Source organism: Myotis daubentonii, chromosome 12 (genome assembly GCF_963259705.1).
Source record: "Myotis daubentonii chromosome 12, mMyoDau2.1, whole genome shotgun sequence".
In the NCBI taxonomy this organism is placed as follows: Eukaryota; Metazoa; Chordata; class Mammalia; order Chiroptera; family Vespertilionidae; genus Myotis; species Myotis daubentonii.
Window position 1 is genome coordinate 22231752 of NC_081851.1, and position 23677 is coordinate 22255428.

General features: G+C 40.9%; 1 protein-coding gene across 6 annotated transcripts in view; it reads left to right on the forward strand.

Moving 5' to 3' along the window:
• The window catches only part of ANAPC1 (anaphase promoting complex subunit 1), a 113963-nt gene that overhangs the window by 18743 nt on the left and 71543 nt on the right, over positions 1-23677 (forward strand). For 5 of the 6 annotated variants that reach the window (XM_059659147.1, XM_059659145.1, XM_059659148.1 and 2 more), the window contains exons 12-17: positions 1206-1296; positions 1387-1452; positions 3315-3449; positions 5692-5832; positions 6613-6673; positions 8770-8957. In XM_059659147.1, coding sequence (XP_059515130.1) covers positions 1206-1296; positions 1387-1452; positions 3315-3449; positions 5692-5832; positions 6613-6673; positions 8770-8957 — 682 coding nt within the window. The remainder of the gene's footprint in view (positions 1-1205; positions 1297-1386; positions 1453-3314; positions 3450-5691; positions 5833-6612; positions 6674-8769; positions 8958-23677) is intronic. The other variant, XM_059659149.1, reaches the window with a different exon arrangement.

The window sequence follows — 23677 nt, forward strand, 5'->3', positions numbered from 1 at the left end:
AATTGCCAGATTGTTTCCAAGTAGGCTGAACTGTTTTCCATTCCCTCCAGCCACATCTGAGGCTTTCAGTTTCTCCTTGACAAGATCAGGTATTGTCATTCTCTCTGATTGTAGCCATTCTAGTGAGTGTGAAGGGTTTTAATTTGCATTTCCCTAATGATTTATGATGTTGAGCATCTTCTTGTGTGTTTATTAGCCATTTATCTTTTTAGATGAAATGTATATTCCTGTCTTTTGCACATTTATTTATAATTTTATTTTGAAATAATTATAAATCACAGGAAGTTGCAAAATACTAGAGGAGTCCTGTGTACCTTGTACTCTTTTTGCTTCAGAGTTAATATCTTACATAACTTTAGTGCATGATCAAAACTAAGAAGTTGATATCAGTATAATCTACACACTTTATACTTTATTCAGGTTTCATCAGTTTACATGGATGTGTGTGTGTGTGTGTGTACATGTATGTATGTGTGTGATTCCAGGAAGTTCTCTCAGTGTGTAAATTTGTGCAGGTGTCACAATCAAGGTATAGAATTTATTTATTACCTCAAAGGTCTCCCTTGTGCTTCTCCTTTATAGTAACACTAGAGGCACAGTGCACAAAAATCGTGTACTGGGGATGGGGAGTGGGGAGTCCCTCAGCCCTGCGCCCTCTTACAGTCCAGGACCCCTCAGGGGATGTCCGCCTGCTGGCTTAGGCCCTATCTCCAGGGGGAGCTGGCAGTCAGACATCCTTCTCACAGTCCGGGGCTATTCCAGTCCGGGACCCCTTATTCCTTACCACCCACCTGCAACGGAGGTGGGAGAGGCTCCCGCTACCACCACTGTGCTCGCCAGCTGTGAGCCCGGCTTCTGGCTGAGCAGTGCTCACCCTGTGGGAGTGCACTGAACACCAGGGGAAAGCTCTTGTGTGACTGCCCCCTGGTGGTCATTGCATGTCATAGCAACTGGTTGTTCCACTGTTTGGTTGATTTGCATATTAGGGTTTTATTATATAGGATATACCACACCGACCCCCATCATAACCCCTGACAACCACTAATCTGTTCTCTGTCTCTGTAATTTTGTCATTTCAAGACATATAAAAGGAATGCTATAATATGAAACCTTTGGAGCTGGGCTTTTTGCATAGTACCCTTGAGATCAGTACAGGTTATTACATGTGTCAATACTTTGTGTTTTTTTTAAAATTTAATCTTTAGCTGTGTAAAGTTTCAAGAGAGTAATGATAAGACCCAGCTCATCTTTGGCTCCATCACCAACATACAGGCAAAGGACGCAGCGCCAGTGGAGGTAAATGCAGGCACTTTTCTTGAGAAGTTGAAAATCATTATGCTTTGTAATTTTCACAGACTTTAAAATAAAATGTGTGTCCTCTTTTAGAAGATAGACACCATGCTGGTTCTGGAAAGCAGTGGAAACCTGGTGCTGTACACAGGAGTGGTTCGGGTGAGTCAAGCAGTTTTTGGTGCTTTTGTAGGGCTGCCTCCTTAGTTATGATTTTGTATTGTTGCTTTAGTTTGATATTTAAATATTTACTCCCATTTGTAGGATTTGGCAGAAGGTTTATTTTGTAAGAGCTGAAAATGAAGTTCCCAATTTAGGTTGGTCCTAAGTGGGAGGTTGCCTCACTGCCATTAGATAGGTTGGCACTGGGAACCCAGAATAGATGGGAACCTTCAGTGAGGATAGAGATACTTTAAAAAAGAGTTAAGCTGATGTTTTATAAATTGAAGTGTTGAAATTGATACACGGGTAGCTTTGATAATTCTCAAAGTTTTTGTAAAGTTCTATTATATTAAATGTATACTGTGTTGGGTGGATCTTTTATCAGTTGTGAAATTTATATATGAATAATGTAAATGTTGCAAATTTAAATTATGAAATTTAGTACATACACACAGTTTGAAGAATGACAAAACATTGTGTAAGCTATACTCAGGTTAAGAAATAGGGTGCTGCCAGTATCACTTGTCTCCTGGGAGTTCTTTCCTGACTGTGTCCTCATCTCCCCACCTCGCCCAGATAGACACTATCCTGACTTTTGCCATAAATCAGTCCCTTGTTTTTATTACTCGTTTTGCACATATGTATGCATCACTAAAGATTGAATTGTTTGGTTTTCCTCGTTTTGAATTTTTATGTAAAGGACACCATGCCATATACTTTTCTCTGACTTGATTATTTTGCTCAACATTGTGCTATTTTTAGATTTATCTGTCTTGATGTGTAGTTGTTTCCCCATTCACTGTTACATGATATTCCATTGTATGATGATACAAACCTTCACTATTTTACCTATCACTAACGTTGGTTGTTGTTTCTGCTGTAGTTCTAGTAAACAGTAATTAAAAAAAAAAATCCTTATATATATCTCCTAGCCTCTATGGCAGGGGTGGGGAACCTTTTTTCTGCTAAGGGCCATTTAGATATTTCTAATATTCGAGGGCCATACAAAATTAGCAACTTAAAAATTCGTCTGCTGTACTTGGTCAAACATTTAATTAACGCACCCCTAATGCCTTGGCAGGGCCAGACCAAATGATTTTGTGGGCCTCATACATCCCACAGGCCGGATGTTCCCCACCCTTGCTCTATATGCACTTTCACTTTGACCACGTGGTGCCAGATAGTTTTCCATATATATATATGCACCTTTGATATTTCAAATTTTATGCTCAAACACTAAAAATCAAAGAAAATTAAAATTTTAGTAATGTATCAAATTCTACCATCCAACTACACATATCTTGGTATAATTTCTCTTGGTCTGACTCCTTCTCTTCATTACTGAGAAAATAATTATTTTTTGCAGGAAAGTATGGAAAATACTCAAAACTAAAGAGAAATTTTAACAATATACATATGTATTGTCAATATACCTCCCAAGCTAATAAAATTACAAAAGTTGCCGAAATAAAATCCATAGGATTAAAAAAACAGAAATCACAGTGAAAACTAATGCATACAGGGTGGGGGCAAAAGTATGTTTACGGTTGTGAGTATGCAAAATGAAGTTTATTTTTGTATTATTATTTATTAATTTATGTATTATTTTCCATTTGAACAACTACAAACCTACTTTTGTCCCACCATGTATACATATAATGCTTTTAACAAGCTATCAGAGACCTCCAGCTAATGAAGAGAAGGAGTCAGGCCAAGAAAAATTATACCAAGATATGTGTAGTTGGATGGTAGAATTTGATACATTACTAGAATTTTAATTTTCTTTGATTTTTAGTGTTTGAGCATAAAATTTGAAATACCAAAAGTACATATATATTTTTACACCCTTTTATTGCTTTAAGGTGGGGAAGGTTTTTATTCCTGGACTTCCTGCTCCTTCCCTGACAATGTCCAATGCGATGCCTCGGCCCAGCACTCCACTTGACAGCGTCAGCACTCCTACCCCTCTGAGTAAACTGCTGGGAACCTTGGATGAGGTGAGAAAGGAATTAGGTGTTGTCAAAAATGGGTAATGTTTTAAAGAAGTTTGGTCAGATGTAATTTCCACAATTACCTTTCCCCCCTCTGTTTTAAAAATGACAGAATTGGCAGTTTAGCTGATACTTGTAGAATATGAATGTTTCCAAGTACCAGTGTCTCAGTCAACCTCACTGACCTTCTGTGTATGTGGAAGGTACAATGAAAGGTGCGGCAGAGATGAGAATGAGGCATTCTTTTCCATCCAGGGATCTCACCATTTACTTGTGTGAAACATGTAGTGTCTGCATAATAAATTATATTTAAAGTAGACTATTAACACTTATGATGACTAATAAAATGTCCTGAGGAGATGTACTGATAAGATACATTCTGAGAGTCACTGTGGCAGAACCACCTCTCATCTTGGAGAGGCCCGTCTGACTAGGGTTGGCCTGTGAGGATAAGTGGGATGTCTGCAGGTGGGAAAGAGCATTGAGGGAGAGAGGGCTCACAGGGGCACAGGCAAGGAGGCAGGAGAGTACAGAACACGCGTGTTCGCATCTCCATCTCCTAGTGCACAGGTTAAGACTCAACACGTCTGAAGGTAGAATGAACGAGTGTTTATGCAAGTACAAGGAGTCTCTTGGGATTGTCACGGTAACCTGTTTTTGAGTGTTTTCTGTGTACTAGGCACTGTTCTTTGTGTTTTGTATGCATTAACTTATTTAATTTATTAGACCAGCTTTATTGGAAAGTTACTGATTGCTGTTTTACAAATGGGTACATAGAGATACAAGGAGGTTACTTGTTGCGAGGCCTGTAGCTAATAATGGTGGTGCTGGGATTTGCATTCTATTGATAAGCCCTTAATACAAGAAAGGATGGAAAGGTGGTATTTATTCTGAATGCAGTCACCAGGGCATTACAGTTTTTGAGGATGGAGTTATGAGTGCTGGGATTGTGCTTTAGATAATTTTATCTTGGGATTGAAGATAGAGAGACCAGTTAGATTCCAAGTGCGTTGTTTGTGTTAGTTTAAGAGGTGCAAAGGGAGACTGATCTAGGGCAGTACATTGGAAAGAAGAGGAGTGACACGAGAGGCCTGGAGAGGTGGGAAGATAGCGTTTATCGGTTGGATTTGTGCTGTGTTGGGGCAGGTGCTGGGAAAGGAGACTCAGGGTTCCCTGAGCAACCTGGGTGGATCCCCAGACTTACCAGGTTAGGAAGCCTGAGAAAAGCAGGGGGTGTTTCAGAGACACCTGAGTGCACATGTTTAGGGGCAGTTCAAAGTGCAGGTTGGTGCTGCACTTGTGTTGCATAGTGTCTAGGCCCGGAGTGTTATTTTCATTTTTATGTTCTTCAGTGAATAAAAGTTTTAAACTTTAATGAAGTCCTATTTATATTTTCCTTTTGTTGCTCACTAAATATTATTTTTTTAAACACATGCAGTGTTGAGCTGTTTCCTATTAAGCCTGACCCTTGCAGAACTCTTGGGAGGGGGCTATAGAACTATCAGATTTCTGTGTGATTTGCAAGAATTTCTTTTATAACATAAGATGATTCCTCGCTTTCTTGGAATTTCATAAACCTAGGAATGGTTAGTGGCTTAATGGTAGCTGTCAGATCACAGCTCAGTCTAACATATTGGCTGATGACTTTCCCATTTCTAGGACCAATGAAGCTCAGTTTTGGGGCAGCTATTGGGGTAGAAGCTGGAAATAATATATACACCTTATTCTGGTTTGGCTCTTAGTATTGACAAGATAGTCAGAAATTTTCTGTAAATTGAGTTATAGGAATACAAAAAGGTTGGTGGTCAGGAATAGATTTAAAGTAGGAAGCATCTGCATGTAATTAGTAACTACGATCATTTAAAATCCTTGTTTGCATATCTACACTTGAGAAAAATGTTGCCCTTTATCAGATGTTTGCTTTTTCTGAAGCTTCACTAAGCTGCCTCAGTTCTTTGCTCTCTCATTGCTTTTCCTTCTCTCCCGCATCTTGGACCCTCCAATCCTGTCTGTCATGCCTTCCTCACATTACAGTTACATCTGTAGCCCTGTTGGGTTGCCAAGAGTGTTGCTGCCTTCTCTTCCTGTGGCCCTGTTTGCACATCAGTCTAGCCCTATCCCCCATGATTCTACCGAGAGCAGAATGATTGTAAATCATTATGTACAGTTGTTAGACTATATGCAAAAAGAAATAACCTTCACTTCTCAAAAAATACTTGATATGTGTTGTACTTATGACTTTTTATAGGTTGTTCTGTTGTCCCCAGTTCCAGAACTAAGGGATTCTTCAAAACTCCACGATTCTCTCTATAATGAGGACTGCACTTTCCAACAGCTTGGAACTTACATTCATTCTATAAGAGACCCTGTTCGAAACAGAGTGACTCTAGTAAGTATATGTAGATTAGGTGGCTCTCTGTGAGATATGGCTGTCACTTCAAATTTGTCAGAATGCAGAATTTGTCTGAAAATCAAAAACAAACATTTCTGATGACATTTAAAATATTTTGTGATGTGTTATTTCTTTGCATTATTTTACTGTGAAGTAAATCTGTTCAACTTTTTAAAGGTTTTTATATTATTAAAAATGTATCAAAAACAGCTTGTTCAATAAGTTGAATTTTGTATTGTCATCACTTTTTTCTTTTCCTTACACTTAAGTCTCTTTTTTTAGTGAAAATGAGACACTTATTAGAAACAGAATTTTTGTAAATGTTTTACAATTACGCACATTTATAGTTTCTGAACTTTGGAAGTATTCGCTTCTGTTTTGAAAATGTTCATTTTTATATTTATTTTTATAGTTATTTACTTAGTTTGTAGAGGATGTTTTTCCATTGATTCTTTTTTTTAGAGAGAGTATAAGGGAAGGGGAGAGACACATTGATTGGTTGCCTTCTGCGTACATCTATCTCCACTGGGGCCAGGAATTGAGCCTGCAGTCCAGGTACTTGCCCTTGACCAGAATCTAACCCAAGACTCTTCGGTCCGCAGACCAACGCTCTATCGACTGAGCCAAAGGAGCTAGGGCAAATATTGTTTATTTTATTTTATTGAATTTTGCTTTGGCAGGCAAAACCTTGTAAAGCATCAGCTATTGTTAAAAATTCAGAGACTTAGACGCACAGATTCTGTTGACTAATTCTGGTTTGTTCCCTTCTTTTTCTAGGAGCTGAGTAATGGCTCCATGGTGAGGATCACTCTCCCTGAAATCGCCACGTCTGAATTAGGTGCGATTGAGGAGCAAGCCTGAATTCTGTGTATTCTTAGTTTGATTTGTAAAGATTTGGAGTCATTGTTGATTTGTGTTAGTAATTAGGGATATTAAATTTTTTGCTGTTATTGAAGCCACAGGATGGCGTATTTTACTTTGTGGACAACTGTGAAGAGCCAGGAGTACCCCTGGGACGTCCCCTTCATGGGTCCTGTGAGGCTGGGCGTGACTTGAAGGAGATGCTGGTTCTGTTTCTCGGCCTTTTTTTTTTTATGTGGAAGATACCACACAGTGAGATTACACATACGAACATGCTTCTTGCAAGAAAATCTTGCAATAAGGAAGGCTAAGCAACTAAAATAGTTTTTGGCATACTTGATGGTTTTAATCCTAAATCTCTCAATTGAGACATGAACATAATTGCCTTAATTGAATAAAACATTATAGTAAAAATGCAGTTAGAAGTGTTTTTCATACAGTTGGAGTCTGCTTGAATTATTTTTGAAATGCAGTTTGGAAAGTCCTAGGTGGAGAGTATTTCTGAACATAGAATAGTATAACTAGAATTGAAAGAATTTGCCAAGAAACAAAAGTTAAAAGAATGCCTATGTGACAAAAGAAAATGTATGACATGTATTAGTTTCAAAATGTAAATACCAAAGCAAAGCGCTGGCAGGTGGTCTGGTTTCTGGAATTTGATAAGTAGGCCAGAATGACTTTTTTATTGTAGGAAATACCTTTCATTGGTGTGATAAATGATATTCTGAGTTGGTACAGAGATAACCTTGATTCTCTCAAAGATATGTAGCCAGTAATCCCAAGGTTATGTACCTAGAAGTACAAGCCTAAACAAAATATACTTAAGTTAATAGCAGATTAAATTAAAACCAAAATGAAATCCTGCTCTCCCACAGCCAAATAGAAGTTTTTGTACTTTATAAAGTGCTTCTTAGCTCCTCGGGCAGTATCTGGTTTACACTTATTTTGGATTCAGCCGTGACAGATTTGGTTGTTTTTCTAACATTTATTCCATTTGATTTCAACCTTTGTGTGCGCATGCACATAGCAAATTGATGAGAAAAAGGATATGCAGCTGAGGATGGGCCCAGTGACAGTGACAGTGTGAAGGGAAGAATCCTCTGAAGAGAACATAGGAGAATACAAGCACATTGCTACTAAAAGCAGACCCAGGCCCTTCACAGTAGCAGCCCGCACCACCTGGAGGTGTCACTGAATGACAGTGGGGCACTGAAACTGACACTCATGCAAATGACACCGGGTCATTAAGAGAAACATGGTATTGAAGGGTCTAAGACAGGGAGCCTGGACAACATTTTAGACTCTGAATGCTGTCAAATTGTTCAGTGTTGTAAAGCTTTGGTCAATAGGAGTGTTCACTAATGGAGAAATCTCTTGTGCTAGTAGAAGAGGCATATGTTGACTGTTATATGCGTCTGAAGTATTAAAGCAATTATTTCATATGAATTTATTTGTGTAGAAATTGTGTTTTGATACAGTGACCTTTAATTCATTGTCCATACTAGGAATGTTTGAGGCTGAAATGGGGAGCGATTAATAATTGTTGGGGCAGTGGATGCCAATCACTTCTGTCTCAGGTTATGTGGGCTATTTGGTTACCTATTTCTGATAGAAAATTAATGACTGAAAAGCTACCCCGAGACCTCTTGCAGATCCTGTGGACTTTAGTAGTGGGTTTAGGTTTCCAGTGATGGGTTAGGTAATGTGGCATCTTATTGGCTCTTTTTTTTTTTTTTTAATTAAATCTTTATTGTTCAGATTATTAAATTAGTTCCTCTTTTTTTTCCCCCCAAAACTCCCCTCCTCCCAGTTCCCGCCCCACCCTCCGCCCTCACTCCCCACCCACTGTCCTCATCCATAGGTGCACGATTTTTGTCCAGTCTCTTCCCACATCTCCCACACCCCTTTCCCCCCCAAGAATAGTCAGTCCATTTATTGGCTCTTTCATGAGAGTTCTCTCTTTACAGTAATTGGCCTTTATATAGTCATCATAGTTTAAAAACTTTCATATTAAAAGGGGAAGAGAAATGCATGCATAGGAACCATACTGAGCGTAATCTTTGCTTTTAACAGTACAAACATGTTTGCAAGCAATTAAGTTTATCCTGCCAAAAGAAATAGCGGTTCAGATGCTTGTCAAGTGGTACAGTGTCCACAGTGCTCCAGGCGGACCCAGCTATCACTCAGAGTGGAATCTATTTGTGATTTGTCTCATGAACATGATGGGTTATAACACAGACCGCTTAGCGTGGACACGAAATGTAAGTACATCCAATTGTTTTTCTTCCTGAGTTATTCTGTTGTTACCAATGTAATGTTTACATAAATAGTAATACAACCTTCAGACTATGTAGCAGAGCAGTTTAATAGGTGTACCTTATTCAACAAAATGGAATAATACTAAGGGTTATTGTATCTGTATTCTAAATCAAATATCATTTCATATTTAATAACATTTTACTAGTATTTATTATTACTACGTTTTTATAATGTGGCAAAGCATGTTAGAGTATTATTTCTCATTTCATCTTTGTAAAATAACTGCAATTTATGCTAGGATTAGTAGTAATAGTCTGGTTTTACTGAAGAAGGAAATGATTCACAAAGCAATCACATACTGGAGATTTGCTCAAACCTGGGCCTAGACTATGTCTGCTGACTCCTGGCTCTGTATTCCTTTCCAAAGCCCAGACTATTTTCACACACAAAGTTCTTGATCTGTGAGAAGGGAGGCTTGATTTGAGGGGGAATGAAAGTGCTTTAGCCTCAGTATCTACTCTGTTAATGAGAGAAAGCTGTGTCCCTCATCTCCTGCCCCAGAGACTTCATTAGAAGGTCCTACAAGAGTTATTTATACAATCAGCAAGGGCGTGCCTTCATCTTGATTTGCTCTTGGCTCTGGAGATGACTCCCAGGACAACCTTGCCTGGGTCACTCTGCAGAAATCACTCCTTGTCCAGGTAACTCAGTTGTCCCTGTCTGTACATTTTAGTTTTGTGTTGGCAAATCTATTTTAAAGATCGTTTGTTTTTCTTCATTATGAAAGAATATATGTTTACTGAGGAAAACTTTAAAAATGAGGAATTCAGAAGAAGAATAACACTACACAGAGATGGCCACTGTAAATTTTTTTTGTTATTGCCTTTTAGATAAATATGATGTCAATGATCTTTTTAAAACATCCTTCAAATATGACCCATAATTTCATCATCCTCATAAAAGGCTACCATGTGGTTTTATCACACCTAACAATAGCTATTAATTGAACATTGTTGAATCTGTTTTTTTCTTTTATTTATTAAATTGGGGTAACATTGGTCAACATGAACATATAGGTTTCAGGTGTGGTTTTCTATATTACAAGATCTGCTTATTGTGCCATGTGCCCATCACCCAAGTCAAATCTGTCCCCATATATTAGGACTCCCTTCTCTTCTCACCCGCTTCTGTTTGGCAATCACCACACTGCTATTTATGTTCACGAGTTTCAGTTTTATATAACACATATGAGTGAAATCATATAGTTTTTAGCTTTTTCTGACTGACTTATTTCACTTAGCATAATTTTATCAAGGTCCATTCTTGTTGTTGCAAATGACACTATTTCATCCTTTCTTATACCTGAGTAGTATTTCGTTGTGTATATGTACCACATCTTCTTTATCTAGTCTTCTATCGCAGGACACTTTGGTTGTTTCCATGTCTTGGCCACCATGAATAATGCTGCAATGAACATAGGGGTGCAAACACATGATTTCGAGTTTTTTGGGTATATACCCAGGAGAGGGATTACTGGTCATATGGTAGCTCTATTCTTAATTTTTTGAGGAATTGGCAGTCTGCTTTCCATAGTGTTTGTACAGTCTACATTCCCACCAGCAGTGAATGAGGGTTCCCTTTTTCCCACAATCCCTCCAACACTTGTTATTGCTTGTCTTGTTGATAATCGCCACTCTATAACGGGTGTGAGGTGGTATCTCATTGTATTTTTTTAAAATACATTTTCATTGATTTTAGGGAGGAAGGGAGAGAGAGAGATGGAAACATCAGTAATGAGAGAGAATCATTGATTAGCTGCCTCCTGCATGCCTTACACTGGGGATCGAGCCCACAACCTGGGCATATGCCCTGACCAGGAATCGAATCATGTACTCCTGGTTCATATGTCAACGTTCAACCACTGAGCTACATTGACTGGGCTCATTGTAGTTTCAATTTGCATTTCTTTAATTGCCAGTGAGGTTGAACATCTTTTCATACATCTATTGGCAGTTCCTATGTCTTCTTGGGAGAGGTGAATTTTCAGGTTGTCTGCCCAACTTTTGATTGGGTTGTTTGGTGTTGAGTTTTATGAGTTCTTTATATATTTTGGAAATTAAAGCTTTGTTGGAGCTACTATTTGCAAATACCATCTCCCATGTGGTTGGCTCCCTCTTTGTTTTGTTGTCAGTTTCTTTGGCTGTGCAGAAGTTTTTCATTTGATACGGTCCCATACATTTATTTTTGCCTTTACTTCCCTTGCCTTTGGGGTCAAGTTCATAAAATGTTCTTTATGACCAAGGTCTATAAGTTTGGTATCTATATTTTCTTCTATATAACTTATTGTTTCGGGTCTTATATTTAGTTTTTTGATCCATTTTGAATTAATTTTTATACATGGGGACAAGCTATAATCCAGTTTCATTGGTTTGCATGTGGCTTTCCAGTTTTCTCAGCATCATTTGTTGAAGAGACTATCTTTACTTCATTATGTGTTTCTGGCTCCTTTGTCAAAAATTATCTATTCAAATACATGTGATTTTATTGCTGGGCTCTTAATTCTGTTCCACTGATCTGTGTGTCTGTTACTCTGCCAGTACCATACTATTTTGATTATCGTAGCTCTGGAGCAGGGGTCTTCAGACTTTTTAAACAGGGGGCCAGTTCACTGTCCCTCAGACCGTTGGAGGGCCGGACTATAGTTTAAAAAAAACTATGAACAAATTCGTATGCACACTGCACATATCTTATTTTGAAGTAAAAAAACAAAACGGGAACAAATACAATATTTGTATTTGCATGTGGCCCGCGGGCCATAGTTTGAGGACCCCTGCCTGGAGTATAATTTGAAATCAGGTAGTGTGATATCTCCAGCTTCGATCTTTTTTCTCAGGATTGATTTGGCTGTTCGGGGTCTTGTGGTTCCATATAAATCTGATGGATTTCTTATTCTGTTTCTTTAAAAAATGAAATTGGGATTTTGATGAGGATTGCATTAAATTTGTATATTGCTTTGTGTAATATGGCCATTTTAATTATGTTGATTCTTCCAATCCATGAACACCGGATAGTTTTTGATTTTGTTGTGTCTTTTTCAATCTCTTTCAATAATGATTTGTAATTTTCATTATATAGGTCTTTCATGTTCTTTGTTAAGTTTATTCCGAGATATTTTATTTTTTTTATTGTAATTGCAAAAGCAATTGTTTTCTTTTTTATTTTTCTCTGAAGTGTTTTTGTTAGTATACAGGAAAGCAGTGGATTTTAGCACATAGATTTTGTATCCTGAAACTTGACTGTATTTGTCTATTGTTTCTAATAGTTTTTTGGTGGAGTGTTTAGGGTTTTCTATATATAGAATCCTGTCATCTACAAAAAATGATAGTTTTACTTTTTCCGTCCCTATTTGGATGCCTTTATTTCTTTCTCCTATCTTTTTACTCTGGCTAGGACTTTCGGCACTATGTTGAATAAGAGTGGTGAGACTGGACATCCTTGTTTTGTTCCTGATCTTAGAGGAAAAGCTTTTAGTTTTTCACCATTGAGTATAATATTAGCTGAGGGTTTATCCTAGATGACCTTTATTATGTTTAGGTACTTTCCTGATATTCCTATTTTATAGAGTGTTTTAATCATAAGTGGATTTTGTATCTTTATCAAATGCTTTTTCTTCATCTGTTGATCAGATATGATTTTCATCCTGTCTTTTGTTATTGTGGTGTATTGCATTGATGGATTGATTTGCATATGTTGAACTATACTTGCGCCCTTGGAATGAACCCCACTTGATTGTGATGTATTATTTTTTGGATATACTATTGTATTTGATTTGCAAGTATTTTGTTTAGGATTTTTGCATCTATATTCATCAGAGATATTGGTCTGTAGCTTTCTTTTTTTGTGTTATCTTTGCCAGGGTTTGGTATCAGGGATATGGCCTCATTGAATGTTTTAGGAAGTATTGCCTCTTCTTTAATTTTTTTTCCAATATATTTTATTGATTTTTTACAGAGAGGAAGGGAGCAGGATAGAGAGTTAGAAACATCGAGGAGAGAGAAACATCCATCAGCTGCCTCCTGCACACCCCCTAGTGGGATGTGCCCACAACCAAGGTACATGCCCTTGACCGGAATCGAACCTGGGATCCTTCAGTCCGTAGGCCGACGCTCTATCCACTGAGCCAAACCGGTTACGGCAACCTCTTCTTTAATTTTTTGTAAGTTTGAGAAGGATAGGTTTTTAATCTTTGAATGTTTGGTAGAATTCACTGGTGAAGCCATCTGCTCCTGGACTTTCGTTTTTTTGTAGGTTTTTGATGGTTTCAATTTCTTCACTGCTAATTGGTCTATTTAGAGTTTCCAATCCTTCATGATTTATTCTAGGAAGGTTATATATTTCTAGGAACTTAGCCATTTTTTCTAAGTTATTGAATTTGGTGGCATATAGTCTTTCCTAATATTCCAGTATGATCCTTTGTATATCTGTGATATTTGTGGTGACCTCTTTCATTTCTGATTTTGTTTATATGGGTCTTTTCCCTTATTTTCTTAGTCATTCTAGCCAAGGATTTGTCAGTTTTATTTAACTTTCCAAAGAACCAGCTCTTTGTTTTATTAAATTTTTGGTATAGTCTTTTAGTTCTCTATTTTATTCATTTCTGCTGTAATTTTTATTCCTTCTGCTGACTTTGGGTTGCTTTTCTTCTTTTTCTAGTTCTTTAAGATGTAATGTTAATGTTGTTTACTTGGGATTTCTCTTGTTTTTTTATGTGTTTTATTGATTTTTTAGAGAAAGAGGAGGGGAGAGGGAGAGAGAGAGAGAAACATCAATTGCCGGGGTCCAGCCCCAGCGGGTCCAGGGGTCCCCAAAGGTGTGGACGGAGTCGGCGAAGAAGGAATGACACAGAGGCAGCGTTCAGGTGCTCATCATAGCCGGGTTCGCTTGTCAGGGTCTCCAGCCAAGTTCGACACAGAGACAGTGTTCAGTTGATCAGCAGCCTTGCCAGGATCTCTAGCCACAATCTCCAGCCAAGTTCTGTGTCCATGTTCTCTTGCTAGGTTCTCCAGCCAGGTTCTCCAGGTTCTCCAGGTTCTCTAGCCAGGTTCAGTCACCAGGTTCTAGTCAGGTTCTCTTGCCAATTTCTGTAGTCAGGTTCAGTCCAGGATCTTTTGCCATGTTCTCTCCAGTGAAGTTCTTCTGTCTCTAGAGAACGTTCTGTGTAGGTTCTGTGTTCTGAATTCTGTCTGTTGTTGTCTTGTTGCATCTGTATTTATACCAGTTGATTCCAATCCTATCAATCTCTATTCCAAAGGTTAGGGCGTTTCTTATCTCCATTCCAGGGAGTAAAGATTATGTAGCTTAAGCATGATTGTTCGTAGTTAAAATGATTAATTACCTGCCTGGCACTTAGTTAAGAGGTTTTATTCCCTCCCTAACTTCAGGGGAAAATCCCTACCTGGGGATTCAACCTTTCTCGGAGAGGTGACCTTGGTTAAAACACAGCGCCAAGGTGAGCAAGCATATTAAGAACCGTATGCTATATATGCCAGGTCCCTTGAAACAGCAAGGATGGACCGGCTCCCGGCAATCGATGAGAGAGAATCATCTATTGGCTGCCTTCTGCACACCAGTGAATTCTACCAAACATTCAAAGATTAAAAACCTATCCTTCTCAAACTTACAAAAAATTAAAGAAGAGGTTGCTGTAACCAGCAACAAGAGATCCCAACCGGTGTGGCTCAGCGGCTGAGCATCGACCAGGGACCAAGAGGTCGCTGCTTTGATTCCGGGTCAGGGCACATGCCCGGGTTGCGAGCTCGATCCCCATTAGGGGGTGTGATATTCCATACTTCTTTCCTCTCTTTTCCTCCTTTATATTTTGGTGATATTCCATACTTCTTTCCTCTGTTTTCCTCCTTGTTTCAGAGGCCTGTAGTGATATAAACTTTCCTCTTATTACTGCTTTGACTGCATCTCAGAACTTTTGATATGTTGTATTGTCATTCTCATTTGTCTCTCTATATCTTTTGATCTCATCTTTTGTTTCTTCTTTGACCCAGTCATTTTTTAGTAGTGTGTTGTTTAATCTCCACATATTTGTGGGTCTCTTTTACAGTTTATTTCTAATTTCCAGACATTGTGGTCAGAGAATATGTTTGGTATAATTTCAGTCTTCTTGAATTTGTTTATGCTAGTTTTGTGACCAACATATAGTCTATTCTTGAGAATAGACTATAGCACTGGGGAAGATTGTATAATCTGGTGTTCTGGGATGTAAAGTTCTGTAAATGTCAATTATGTCCATTTGGTCTAGTGTTTCATTTAAGGCCGATATTTCTTTATTGATATTCTGTTTGGTTGATGTGTCTAGAGCTTTTAGTGGTCCCCAAGTATGATTGCATTTTGATCTGTTTCTTTCTTTAGTTCTGTGAGTAGTTGTTTTATATTTTTCACTGCTCCCCGGTTGGGTGCATATATACTAAGAACTGTTATGTTTTCTTGATGTGGTATTCCCTTTATCATTATAAAGTGACCATCTTGTCTCTTGTTATCTTGAAATGTATTTTATCAGAGATAAGTATGGCTACACCTGCTTTTCTGTGGATATTATTTGCTTGCAGAATCATTTCACATCTTTTTACTTTAAATCTACCTTTGTCTTTGCATCTTAGATGTGTCTCTTACAGGCAGCAAATGGTTGGATTTTGTTTTTTGATCCACTCTGCTACTCTGTTTCTCTTTATTGGTAAATTAGACCATTTACATTTAGGGTAATTGTTGGTGTCTGAGGATTTCCTGTAGCCATTTTATCCTTTGTTTTCTGGTAGCTCTGTGCCTACATTGGTTCTTTTTTCTTTGTGTTTCTGTCTGTTATATATTTATTTTTTATTGTTTTGGTGATATTCCATACTTCTTTCCTCTGTTTTCCTCCTTTTAAGCTGTGTTTTCCTGGTTTGGGGATTTTTGTGTGTGGATATCATCCTATCTAATAAAAGAGAAACATGGTAATTGGCATACAACCGCTACCCTTCCCATTGGCTAATCAGGGGCGATATGCAAATTAACTGCCAGCCAAGATGGCGGCCGGCAGCCAGGCAGCTTAAACTGAACATGAGGCTTGCTTGCTTCAGTGACGGAGGACTGCAACGTTCCCCCGCCTGCCTTGCCCGCCTCTGAGCCTGCAGTTTAAGAAACATAGTAATAAATATAGAAGCTAAACAAAACCCCAGAAACCAGCTTTCAGCGAGCTGGGATCTCAGAGCTGGAGTTGATACAGACTTTCGATTATAGAACCGAAACAAACCAGATACCGGCTTTCAGCAGCCTCAGAGCTAAAGCTGGCCCAGGGTAAAAAAAAAAAAAGAAAAAAAGGAGCAGTTGGGAGCTTCAGTCTCAGCCTGAAAACAGCCCTCAGCCCCTCACCAAGACTGGCCAGGCACCCCAGTGGGGACCCCCACCCTGAAGGGTGTGTGACCAGCTGCAAACAGCCATCATCCCCTCAGCCAGACTGGCCAGGCACCCCAGTGGGGACCCCCACCCTGATCCAGAACACCCTTCAGGGCAAACCAGCCAGCCCCACCCATGCACCAGGCCTCTATCCTATATAGTAAAAGGGTAATATGCCTCCCAGCACCGGGATCAGCGGAGCCTCGAGGCCTCCCGGCACCGGGATCAGTGTGACAGGGGGCAGCGCCCAAACCCCCTGATCGCCCTGCAGCTCTGTGTGTGACAGGGTGCGGCGCCCCAACCCCCCCTTCCCCCCACGGGCCCTGCTCTGTGTGACAGGGTAGAGCCATACCTCCCCATCGACCCTGCCCTGAGTATGAGAGTGGCGGCGCCCCAACCCCTGATCGGCCCTGCTCTGTGGGTGATAGAGGGCGGCGCCCCAACCCCCCCCCGGCCCCCCACGGGCCCTGCTCTGTGTGTGATGGGGTAGAGCCATAACCTCCCCATCGGCCCTGCCCTGAGTGTGAGAGTGGTGGCGCCCCAACCCCCTGATCGGCCCTGCTCTTTGTGTGACGGGGGTGGTGCCCCAACTCCCCTATCGGCCCTACTCACTGAGTGACAGAGGGGAGCTCCTCAACCCCCTGATGGGCCCTGTTCTGTGTGTGACGGGGGAGCTCCCCAACCTCCGATGGGTCCTCCTCTGTCCGTGACAGGGGGGTGCTCCCCAACCCCCTGATCAACCCTGCTCTGTGGGTGACAGGGGGGAGCTCCCCAACCCCCTGATCGACCCTGCTCTGTGCATGACAGGGTAAGGAGCCCCAACCCCCCTGATGGGCCTTGCTCTGTGAGTGACAGGGGGCAGCGCCCCAACCCCCTGATTGGCCCTGCTCTGTGCGTGACAGGGGGTGGTGCCGCAACCTCCCCATCGACCCTGCCTTGAGTGTGACAGGGGGCGGTGCCCCAACCCCGCAATGGACCCTACCCTGAGCATGACTGAGGGTGGCATCGCAACCTTCCGATCCACCCTGCTCTGTGCATGACAGGGGGCGGCGCCCCAACTCCCCAATAGGCCCTGCTCTGAGCCCGACCAGGGGCTGCACCTAGGGATTTGGCCTGCCCTCTGCCACCCAGGAGCAGGCCTAAGCCATCAGGGCGTTATCTCCCGAGGCGTCCCAGACTGCGAGAGGGCACAGGCCAGGCTGAGGGCCCCCCCCCCCCCCCCCCCGCCCAGTGCACAAATTTTTGTGCACCGGGCCTCTAGTTAGATTAATAAACAATAAAGTTGCATACATAGTGTAGTTCTTTTTCTTTTGAGTGCACCTGATCTTCATCCTTCTTTGCCAGTTCAGACCTTATCCCCTCCCCTTTTATGTTTTCGTTGTCACAAATTATCCTTGTTTATGCTGTAAGTTGTTTGGTGATCTTACTCATAGTGTTGTGACCTTATGCTCTTTGTTTAAGGTAGAATAACCCCCTTAAGTATAATTTCCTGCAGTGGAGGTTTTCTGGTGATAAAATCCCTTAGCTTCTTCATGACTGGGAATGTCTTTATTTCTCCTTCATATTTAAAGTATATTTTTGCTGGATATATTATTCGTAGCTGGTAATTCTCTCTTTCAGACGTTTGAATATTTGGTTCCACTCTCTTCTGGCTTGTAGAGTTTCTGCTGAGAAGTCGGATGAAATTCTGATGGGTTTTCCTTTGTAGGTCACTTCCTTTTTTTCCCTGGCTGCTTTGAGAATTTTTTCTTTGTCATTAATTTTTGACAGTTTTAAAACCAAGGGCCTTGGAGAGAGCCTCTTTGGATTGAGGTATCTAGGTGTTCTGTTTGCTTCTTGGATTCAAGGATCAATAGGTTTGGAAAGTTCTCATCCGCTATTTGAATAGACTCTCCATTCCCTGCTTCTTTTCTTCCTTTTCCACAATGCCTATAATGCTAATATTTTTCTAATGGAGTCAGATAGTTCTCATAGAGCTCTTTAGTTTTTCTTTATGCTCAGGTCTCTGTCTTCTTTCCTCTGCATCATTTGTTGATTCCTATCTTTGATATCACTAATTCTTTCCTCCACTTGGTTGGCTCTGTTTTCTGTGCTCAGTAGTTCACTCTTACTCTCTTTAATTGCATGCTTCACTTCCAGGATTTCTGATTTGTTCCTTTTTAAAGTTTCAATCTCTTTGGTAAAGTACTTGTTTTGTTTATTGATTTGTTTTCTGTGTGCACTGAATTGCCTGTCTGTGTTTTCTCGCATTTTGAGTATATTCAGAACTGCAGTCTTGAAATCTCCGTCATTCATATCACATATTTCCATGTTACAGGTTGTTTTCTGAGGATTCTTCATTTCCTTTCTGATCATCCTCATTACTGTGGTTATTCATGGTATTTGCTATTCTCCTTTGCGTAGGCATGAATAGTTGTCTATATTAATGGCTTTCTATATAGGAGCTTACTCTGAAGAGGTCTTTCTGCTATTTTTCAGTAGATGGTGCTGAATTGCAAGATTTTTTTTTACCTATGTGAGCTCCCAGTCTTGACCTTCATAGCTTCTGTAAGACAGTTCAGCCACCTTGTTTGGCCGTGGCATTTATTTTGTCCTCACTGTAATGGCAACCCCTGACTTCCATGGGGTCCCATTCCAAACACCCCTCCTAGGATAGTCATAGAGGGAAACAGTGGTTCTACTGCAACAGCTCTTGGTTTATAGATAATATGCTCCTGGTTCCAACTCTAAGGACAACAGGAGATGAGTCTTGGGGATCCTGGCGGAGGATATATTAGGGTTACCTGTGGTTTATAACAGTTATAAAGGGGAGGGAATTCTTTGGTTCCATTTCTGAAACACCACCACTGGCCAGACATTGGAATACTGCACAGCAGAACCCCATGCTATCAGGTGTCTGCTGACTCCAGTACTGTTTGCTCCCTCACTGCTTGCCCTGCTGGGCTGCCCCCTTCCCCCCTAATCCTTCCAATCTCTCTGTTCCTCCTGGCTGAAGGAAGCACCTGCTATCACCAGCTTTCTCTCCTCTCCTGGCCCAGCCCTGAGCTCTGGGCTGCAGGGCTGCGTCTGCAGGGTGTCTGTGCTTTCCTCCCTTCTCATCTCCCTCTTTATTCCCCATTGCCCACCTTTAGATGTTTCAATGTGCAGGTCTTTAGGTGTGCATCTTTGTTGAGCAGTGATTTCTTTGTTGATTTATAGTTGGTTAACTCGTTGAAATTTCAGAGGGAGAGGACAGGGTGCACTCCTATGCAGTCATTCCTCTGACAGCACTCTTTTCATGTCTATTTTTAAAAATAATTATTATTAATTTGCAAACTTACTTTTACACATAGATTTTGACATCTCTAGTCATTTTCTAAGACTTGAACCTTAAAAGAGGGATTTTGCAAACGTTCTTTTACATGTAGATCTTTACATCTCTAGTTTCCTAAGACTTGAACCTTAATCCCAGTAGGGTTTACTAGGTGAAATAACATGCAGAAAGAGATTTCAGAAAGAGTTTTCGAGTCGACATTCTCACTAGCGTAATTTAAAAGTGCCTATTTTACCATATTGATGATTGTGGTGTGGTGAACTTTTGCCAACTTAGTGAGAAATTCTATATTATTTCTGTATAAGTCAGTGGGAGTGGTTTTTCCAAATTCTCATTGGTCATTTATAATTTTTATGTTTTAACTTGAATTACATGTTCTTGCCTATGTTTCAGTCTCTTCTAAGCCCTCCAGACAAAGTAACCCTGTCGGATAAAGTCAGGTCATATTACTCCTGCTCAGAACTTCCAGTGCCTTCCCATCCTGCTCTGAGTAGATGGAGGCGAGAGGCCGTCCCCTGGATGAGGAAAGTTTAGGTCTTTTTCAGATCTCACTGTAGTGCAGTCTGCCCCGTTCATTTCCTCCCCTTCATGCTCTATCCCCTTTACCTGTTTTATTTTTCTCTTAGCACTAATTAAATGTAATATGCTACATGTTTTTCTTACTTTGTTTGTGTATCTCTACTTTTCCCATTAGAATGTCAGTTCTATGTAAGCAGGAGATTTTTCATTTTCTTCACTATCTCCAGGATCTATAGCCGTGCCTGGCAATGGTAGATGCTCAGTGAACATTTGTCAAATAAATTTCCTTTCCGTCTAAATGAGATAGTTTTAAGAGTTTGTGTCTGTTGTAGCATGAGAGAATTGCCCTCTGTAATTTTCTTAAGAACAAAATCAAGTCCACTTGAGCTTTTTGTGTTCAGTGGAACTTGTTGAATACAGAGCATTATGCTTCATTCTCCAGCAGAGAACATGTGCCTCCTTGGGTTTCCATGTTGTAGGAGGACTGAACACCCAATCCACGGTGTTTTATTTTGTAAAGATGGATATGGCTCTCTGACCTGTTGATTGGTAGCCCTAAAGGAAGAAACAAAGGACTCAGTTCTGAGCCCAGGCTGCTTTGACATTCATTTTATAAGAGGACATACATAGTTCACCCCTTGATATCTTCTGTCCTAATCAGAGCTCAGGATGGAACAGTCCTCATTGTCAGATTGTTCTCTTTTACTTTGTCCTGCTTTATCCTCTTTTTCTTTTCTTTTTTTTTTCATTTAAAGAATGGGGTGGAGAAAAGGGGATATGAAATTTCTGTCAATGACTAGTTATGTGAATTTTGGCATTTTTTGGGGTCTTTCTTAATTTACTGATGTGGTAAATGAGAGCGCTGGGCCAGATGATGTTTTTCTTTGGTGAATGGTTGCATCTGCGGCCAACTTTTGATGTGCTTTGAGATGCTCATATTTTCATTACAGAGATACGGAGTCCCTGCTTTGGGTCAGGCATGATGCCAGGCATTTCAGATATGCATTAGGCAAGATAGATAGTTCCTCTCATGGGATTGATTATGTCAGGGGAAGGCAGATAAATAAATATTTTACATACAGGTTATTACAGATAGAGGTCAGGGATGCATAGGGGTTATAGAACAGGGTTGGCTGACATGAATTATTAAAATAATGAAAATAAAGCAGATCTGTATGTACCACAAAGAGGTATCTATAGCAACAGTTTCTGCCGTTTGTTTCCATAATTTCAGGTCTTACGAATCTGGGAACAATAGCGGAGACATTCTCTCTGATTGTGGGACTTAGGCACTGTGTATGTGTGTTTGTGTGCTATATCGTTGTGAATATACGAAACAGTTTATTCTTGTATTATTATTTATTAACTAGAGGCCTGGTGTACAAAAATTTGTGCACTCGGGGGTGGGGGGTTCCTCAGCCCGACCTGTGCCCTCTTGCAGTCTGGGACCCCCTTGGAGGATGACCACCTCCTGGCTTCGGCCTGCTCCCCGGGGGAGTGGGCCTAAGATGGCAATCAGACATTCCTCTGGCAGCCCGGCAGCCCTCGGGGGATGTCCACTTGCCAGCAGGGAGCAGACCTAAGCTGCAGTTGGACATCCTTAGCGCTGCTGAGGAAGCGGGAGAGGCTCCCACCACCACCGCTGTACTGGCAGCCATCAGCCTGGCTTGTGGCTGAGCAGAGCTCCCCCATGTGGGAGCGCACTGACCAGCAGAGGGCAGCTCCTGCATTGAGCGTCTGCCCCCTGGTGGTCAGTGTGTGTCATAGTGACCAGTCATTCCCAGTCTTTCTGCTGTTAGGGTCAGTTTGCATATTACCCTTTTACTATATAGGATAGAGGCCTGGTGCATGGGTGGAGGCCGGCTGGTTTGCCCTGAAGGGTGTCCCGGATCAGGGTGGGGGTCCCGCTGGGATGCCTGGCCAGCCTGGGTGAGGGGCTGATGGCTGTTTGCAGCTGGTCACACCCCCTTCAGGGTGGGGGTCCCCACTGGGGTGCCTGGCCAGTCTGGATGAGGGGCTGATGGCTGTTTTCAGGCTGGCCACACCCCCTTCAGGGAGGGGTTCCCCACTGGGGTGCCTGGCCATTCTGGGTGAGGGGCTGAGGGCCGTTTTCAGGCTGGCCAGCGACTGAAGCTCCCAGCCTCTCCTTTTTTTCTTTTTCTTTTTTCTTTTTTATTCTGAGATTTATTTACCTTCTATAATTGAAACATTGTTGCCGTCACTGGCGCTCCCTGCTCTGAGGCCGCAGCTGGCTGAAAGCAGGTATATGGGGTTTGTTTAGCTTCTATAATAGAAACATTGTTGCTTTTGGAGCCCAGAGCTGGGCCGCGGCAGGCGGGGAACCTTGGCTTCCTCCATCACTGGAGCAAGCAAGTCTCATGTTTGCTTCAGCTGCATGGCTGCCGGCCGCCATCTTTGTTGGCAGTTAATTTGCATATCTCGTTGATTAGCCAATGAGAAGCATAGCGGAGGTACGGTTAATTACCCTTTTTGTCTTTTATTAGATAGGATAGTTATTTTCCATACAAACAACTGTAAACCTACTTTTGCCCTACCCTGTATTTTGGTTGAACTTGTAGGTAAGATAACTATCATATCTGTTTCTTTGATTTCAGTCTTCTCATTTTTATTTTTTTGATAATATTGTGTTTGAGTTGAACTGTGTTTCGTTTGAATGCTCCACAAGAAAGAGATCTTTCTCTTGGTCAGCTTTAAAAATTGCTTTATGCAGTTTAAAAAATTACTTTATTGCTACCTATCATTTAGCTTTTATATAGAGATCAACTTTTAGGGGAATGGGATTAATTAATAAGTAAATATATATAAGTTTCATTGAGCATAAGAAAATAGCATTACCATTTCTAGAGTTATAGTTGATGATGTGGCCATGAGAAGTAGCAGAGGTGGCAAATACTATGCCAGAGGAAATTGAGTAAGAATGAACTTTTAGAAAGTTGCTTTTATGTAATTGTGTTAGGGTCAGCTAACTGTTAAAACAGAAAATCCTCAAAAGATATAATTGCTCGCTCATGATAAAAATGTGTGTCTTGTTCATATGATAGTTCTTAGCAGGTAAACAGGACACACATTTATTAGAGACCTAGGCTGATGGAGCATGTGCCACCTTTAACTTGAGGCTTCAAAGGTGGCCTTAGGGTCGTCTCCATCTAATCAGGTTCAAGTTTAAAGTGCCTGGAGCAGCATTCTTGGTTGGTGTCTCCATGAACTGGGCCTGGAAATGGTGACATCCACTTTCATTCAGAGTTACACTGTCATAGGGCCACACCTAACTCTGAGGGTAGCAGGGATATGTAGCGTGGCTGTGGGTCCAGGAGAAGGAGGAGAACACAGGTTTTAGAAAGGAACTACCTGTCTCTGCCATAGAATTGTTAGACTGTCCGCTGTGAACAGACTCTAAGGAAATGTCTGTTTCCTTCTGGTATG